The sequence below is a fragment of the Cricetulus griseus genome, chromosome 2, assembly GCF_003668045.3.
Source record: "Cricetulus griseus strain 17A/GY chromosome 2, alternate assembly CriGri-PICRH-1.0, whole genome shotgun sequence".
Lineage (NCBI taxonomy): Eukaryota > Metazoa > Chordata > Mammalia > Rodentia > Cricetidae > Cricetulus > Cricetulus griseus.
Window position 1 is genome coordinate 432,385,631 of NC_048595.1, and position 6,000 is coordinate 432,391,630.

At 45.7% G+C, this 6,000-nt stretch overlaps 1 protein-coding gene across 2 annotated transcripts in view; it reads right to left on the reverse strand.

The window, feature by feature from the left end:
- Ap1s3 (adaptor related protein complex 1 subunit sigma 3) overlaps positions 1 to 5,793 on the reverse strand; it is a 61,994-nt gene extending 56,201 nt beyond the window's left edge. For both annotated transcript variants that reach the window (XR_003481557.2, XM_027397347.2), the window contains exon 1: positions 5,662 to 5,793. Coding sequence is in view for 1 of the 2 variants with exons in the window: in XM_027397347.2 (XP_027253148.1) it covers positions 5,662 to 5,664 (3 nt within the window). In the remaining variant the exon portion in view is untranslated. The remainder of the gene's footprint in view (positions 1 to 5,661) is intronic.
- Between the last annotated feature and the right edge of the window lie 207 nt (positions 5,794 to 6,000).

A 6,000-nucleotide genomic window follows, 5' to 3' on the forward strand; every position in this document is an offset into this window, starting at 1 on the left:
CAATGTGCCAAGGATGACTCATGGCTATTCCTTGGCATTCACGTTCTATAATGGTGGTTCTCAACCTGTGGGTCATGACTCTTTAGGAATCAAATGACCCTTTCATAGGGGTCACATATCAGATAGCCTGCATATCAGATGTTTACAATGCTATTCATAACAGAAGCAAAGTTATATTTATGAAGTAGCAACAAAAATAATTTATGGTTGGGCTCTCAGCATTAGGAAGGTTGAGAACCACTGCTCTATAAATAAGCACTCAAAGGAACCAGGCACCTCAGTTTGCAAATCAGTCTTAGTTCCTCTTTTATACACTCAGTTTAGAAATCTCCCATAGACTTTAGGAGCCTACTGAACTTTGACACAAACCAGTAGTTTTCACTGCAGAAATCGTGTGTGAGAAGATCCAGCAAATTCATTAACATATAGACTTCCTTATGCCCTTCTTGCCTGAACGTACTGTAAGTCCATGCCTGATTACACTGAATGACTAATGAGTGACCACCTTTTTCCCCAAGGCAGTTTTTAGCAACTATTTAGAGAGAGCAATTTTTGGAGCCAGCTCTACCTGTCAGGAAGCTTCCAGACTGGGGGCTTTAGTGGCAATTGTTTTGCAGGCTGGCTTCCTAAGGCATTCCATTCCCAGCAGGAACCATCTGCAGTATTTCCTATGCGCTGTTAGACTTCCTAACTGATCAAGCTACTAAAAGGTGTATATTAAGCACATCTCTCCAGATAGTTGGGGAGTTCACAAGCATGATTCAAAGGCCCTTCCTGTCATTTAAGTTACAAGCTCTTAGAGCTTTTGTTTAAGGAGTTTTCTGGGTAATGGCTAAGATGTTTCATGAACAGGGAACTGCAGAAGGAAGAATTGTCAGGGAAGAATAAGATAATACAGAAAGGAAAATGCTATGAGGAAGACAAGGACCAGACCAAGGCGGAAAGCAACCAGAGGAGTTCCGATCTCTGGGAGAAGTTCCGATCTCTGGGAGAAGTTCTGGTTATGGTGACAACAAGATAAACTGAAGAAGTGATTCATGGGGATCTCAAGAAGTGTGAGTCTCTAGGGACTCAAAGGAATTTGAGGGCATGTGCGTGCATGCGCGTGAGCGTGAGCGTGTGTGTGTGTGTGTGTGTGTGTGTGTGTGTGTGTGTGTGTGTGTGTGTGTGTGTGTGCAGAAGAGAGGTAGTTTTTGCTGCTATACCCTAGCTCATAATTCATAGAGCTTCCGAAGAACAGGCACTGGCCATCCAAGGTAGCAAATACACACTGAACCAACTGTTTCTGGCCAGTTCTGCTAGTAAAACACCATGCAAAATCTACAAGAAGATGACAATATTCAACACAAAAGGGAAAGTGATGGGAGCTAAGAATTAGTCATCATTGTGGGCAGGGATCAGTACTAGCCTCAGTGGTAGTGGGACAATGGAATCCCACCAAAGGTCATTCTCCCTGTTCCGCCCAAGCCTCCACCCCCACCCCCTACCCCAGGCTAATTGCTGGCCAATAGCCCAGACCAAGCCTCAGGGAGGAAAGCACTCATTACTTTCATGGATTCTGCTCCCCTTGAGCTGGAATTTAAGACTGCCAAAATATCTCTAGACTTACTTCAATTTATCTAAGTCTCAACCAGTAACATTGCTATACCAAGGAGAGGGAGTGTGGCAGATCTACAGATTCAAGACTGCTTTCTTCACCTTCATCAACAGGGTCAAGTTTTGTTTTGTTTTGTTTTAATCAGATTTGGGAGAAGAGTCCACTTACACTGCTTCAAATGAATACCAGTCTGATAGAGAACTTGCATCACAATTCAGTTGGCAAGTTCTCTCTTGTATTTAAAATCAAACACAAGTTGGGCGTTGTGGCACAAACCTGGAATCCTCAGAGGCAGGAGGATCACTGCAAATATGAAAACAGCCCTGCAGTAAACATACTAAGTTCCAAGCTACTCAAAATCAAATAGTGAAACCTCACCTTAAAAAAAAAAATTGAAAAGAAATTACAAACACAAAAACCCCTCTGAACTGGTTAATACAAATCTATCTCACTCCATACTGTATCACACATTGCAAGAACTGAGTTTATGATAGAATTATTCACATTTCCAAAGGGACCTCCTTTTGGATTTCTTCAATGGGGATGATTCCTCTATGATGTTCTTTGGTGGCTTTCAGAGTTAGAGCAACTCTTTAGAATGACTTCATAATCAAGGCCCACTTGCATTTTTTACTAAAGGTGTTCCCAAAGCCTCTCAACTATCCCTCTAGCTGTCCCCATGCTATTATGAGGAAAACTAAGGCAACAACTACCAAAAATCCTCCTTCATCAGCAAGCTTGTAAGTTCCTATTAATATTTTTAAAACACAGAGGAGGAGTTGGGGCTGTTCCTAAGCACAATTGGCTTAGCATTGTTCTCCAAGTTGGGATTTCTAACACAAAGGCAAAAATGAAGGTACAGTTGAGCCAAACAGCTTGATCAAGATGCAAACAGACCCTAGTCAGCCCCTGCACACGTGACATGAAGCCCAGCATGGAATGGCCCACTTGGGAAAGTATCTTCTAAAGGAGGTGGCAAGAGATAGGATCTAGGAATGAGGAAAGCTGTCCCTGGCTGGCTGAACACTGGGGCTGGTGAGCAATACCACAGTCACTTCTCTTGCTCCTGACAGCAGAGCAGGAGAGGTGAACTGCGCCTGAGCACACACAAGGGTGGGGCTTCTTTTTTTTTTTTTTTTTTTTTAGCTAAACACAATTAATATTGCTCAATACAGACAAACAATAACACAGCAATTAAGAAATATTAGAACCATAATGCAGCCTAAAGTAACAACATAAGCAGGCTTAATAAGATTAACTACCATTTATGAGAGATGACAACTTACTGTAAAATAAAGGAGACTTAGTGTGTCAAACTTGCAATAGAAATGGCTTGTCTCAATACATTCCACTCTACAGGATCATTTGCTAAATGTTAAAATTCACAATGGCATTTAATAACCATTTTATGAAGATTTCTTAAAACAGTAAAGTAGGACAATTTGAAAAAAAGAAACAGACTGTTCAAGTAGTTAATGCTCTCATAAACATTGCTTTATCCTTATGATTCCTTTCTATACTTATGAATCACTTTTTCAAAGCAAGTGAGCCAAAGACCCCAAACACTTGTAAAAAGTCCAATCCTCACTATCTTATTTCTGTTATGGGTAGAAATCTAAGATGGCTCTTTGGACTCCCACCTTTTGACATATACATCCTGTACATGGGACTGTAAACAGTATAGGTTTTATTCCTATAATTAGGTCAAATAACAAGAAAAGGTTTAATTTTTAAAAAGAGAGGATTTTTACAAGGACTTAGTGTAGTCAAACAAAACTTTTGAAAAATTAATTTTTTGACGATTTTATACAATGTACCTGTGATCACATTAAATCTCCTTCCCCAGCTCTTCACAGATCTATCTCATCCTCATCCTCCCTAAAAGGGTGGGGCTTCTTAAAGCTCTTGTGTGTGTGCTTGTTTATGGTCCTGGGGCGTCCCCATGACAATGAGAACACCAAAGATCTTTTTGTTTCTATAGGTTATATCCACTGATAGTTACTGCATTAGAAAACAGAGCAGAGAAAAAAAAAAACAGATTCTTTTTCATATATTTACTAATTCAATTAAAAATAATAAAGAGGGGGTGAGGGAAGAGGAATGAAAATGAATGAATGAAAAGAGCAACGGCTTATTAGAGTTTGCCAAATCCTTCTAATCGGGCTCAAAAGAAGACAGCTGGACTCCCCTGTCAACTACTGCAATTGATTTGTTGTGTTATTAATATTTCAGATCACTTGGGCTCAAGTAAACTTCGCTAGAGTCCTGAAATAATGTGAATTAAAAGGGTACAATAACATCTTAGCATCCTTATGAAAACAGACCTCCAAGAAAGCCCTGGGAACCCCTCTGGGTCTCCCTGCCACAAATGAACACCTGCCATATATATCATTTAGGAGCAGTCACTATCCCCCACCACACAAACGAGCAAACCCAGGCAGAGGGAGGTTCACAGGTAAAGGACAAGGTGTGACCACCTGGTTTGGAGGTTGCAAGAGTAGCCTGAGTCATGGAGGGGAGGAGCTGGCTTACTAGAGGAGCTAGCGACAGTATTTACCCCTGGCAGGCAGGCGTGCCTGGGGTGGAGGATAGGGGAGGTTGGGGGGTTGGAGGGGCACAGCGACAGGGACTGTAGGGAAAGCTGGAGAAATGTTCCAGGTTTCTGAAGGTCATTTGACACTGGGCAAAAAAAAAAAAAAAAAAAAAAAAAAAAACCTCCTACCAGGTGCTGCCTAGAACATGGGGTCCTTCCCTCACTTCCCTCAGATCCTGCTCCTGCCTACAGAAGTAAGCAGCTTTGAGCTCCATAGAAACTCGGGTGGGGGGTGGGGGGGGGGCATTCCACCTCCATTAGGCAAATGAGCTGGCTGCCTGGGCACACTGTCACCTTGTTCCCTGGGAAACTTGAGCAAGCCAAGAGAGCTGCTCCATTATTTACAGCTGTCTTTTTGCACCACCCTGTATTTACCAGGAACCCTCAACAAACAAAAACGGGCAGGATGAGAACTTCACTGACATCCTCTGGGCTCCTGTCCGCGTGCCCAAGCACTGGACTTCTGTCCTCCTAGATCATCTTTCTTAATTCACCCAAAACTGCTCTCTGAGGTCAGTGCCTGCAGGAAGTCACTTCTCAGAGAATTTGGGAAGTGTGCGCAGCTGGGGAAGTGGTCTCCCATACAAGTACTAACCAGGCCGGACCCTGCTTAGCTTCCGAGATCAGATGAGATCGGGCGCGTTCCGGGTGAAGTGGGACAAGCTCCTCTCCCAATAACTATCCCAGCAGAAAGCCAGCGCGAAAGGAACCTCAGGCATTGCTTTCAGCCAGAGCTGGACATCCACTTCTGAATGTAGCGGGTCTCCCGGCTTACACACACACACACACACACACACACACACACACACACACACACACACACAGTCCATTCGTCCATTGTCTGCCATCAGCCCAGGGGTTCACAAAGTGTTGAATAGGTAAAGTCGGTTTTCTTGTCAAAACTCGAGCGAAACAAAAACCAAAACTCTAGCTTATGTAGAAGACACGCTTACACGGGACCACGCCCACCTCTCCAGCCACAAACTGGGGTTTCGTTTCTCTAAGCCCTCCAAATGCTGCACCCTTCTAGGACCTCGGAGAGCTCAGATGTCACCTCCTCAAAAAGGGCCACCGATTCAAAAGTTGCCCGGTTGCTTGAGGCGTCTCCTCACTCTGAGAAGTTGCCTTTAGTTCACCATTCCATCACAGTCTCCTTCCCTCCGCATCCTCTCTTAGCAGTGTAAGCACTTAGTCCCCTGCGGCATCCCCAGCGCCTGGCTCGGACCAAGCAATCAACAAAAGAGAATGAAATGAATGAAGCCGCGACACCCGGTGTCCGCCGGACTCGCAGGCGGGAGAGACTAGCACGTCCGGAGCAGCCGGGCCACCAGCGCCGGTGACTCGGAGGTACCCGGGGCCAGGCTCGGCGCGCACCCCCTCCCTGCCGCATGTCCGGCCCTGGAGCCGCAGGTGTCACCCGGAGCGTGCACCGCCCGGGCCAGTTCCACCAAGATGCTCAACCTGTACTCACCATGGTGGCCGCAGCCGTCCGGGTGGCGACAGTGGCAATCGCCAAGGATGCGACAGCCAGAAGAGAGCTTGGCAGCCCGGCTGGCTGACAGGTGAGGCGCCAGCCTCAGACCATGGCTACTTCCCACAATGCCCTTGAACTGAAAGTTTGCAGACTCCTCCTCGCGCCGGGCCGCTCCTCCCCTCCGCCCCTCCCACACACCTTCTTCCCTACTTCTTCCGCCCGCTTCACTCCTTCTCTGCTTCTTCACAGGCTCCTGCTCCAGCTCCTCCTTCTTCCCTTTCTCACTCCCTCTCACTCACCTCTTCCTCCCCTTTGCTCTCCCGCGCCCGCCGGACC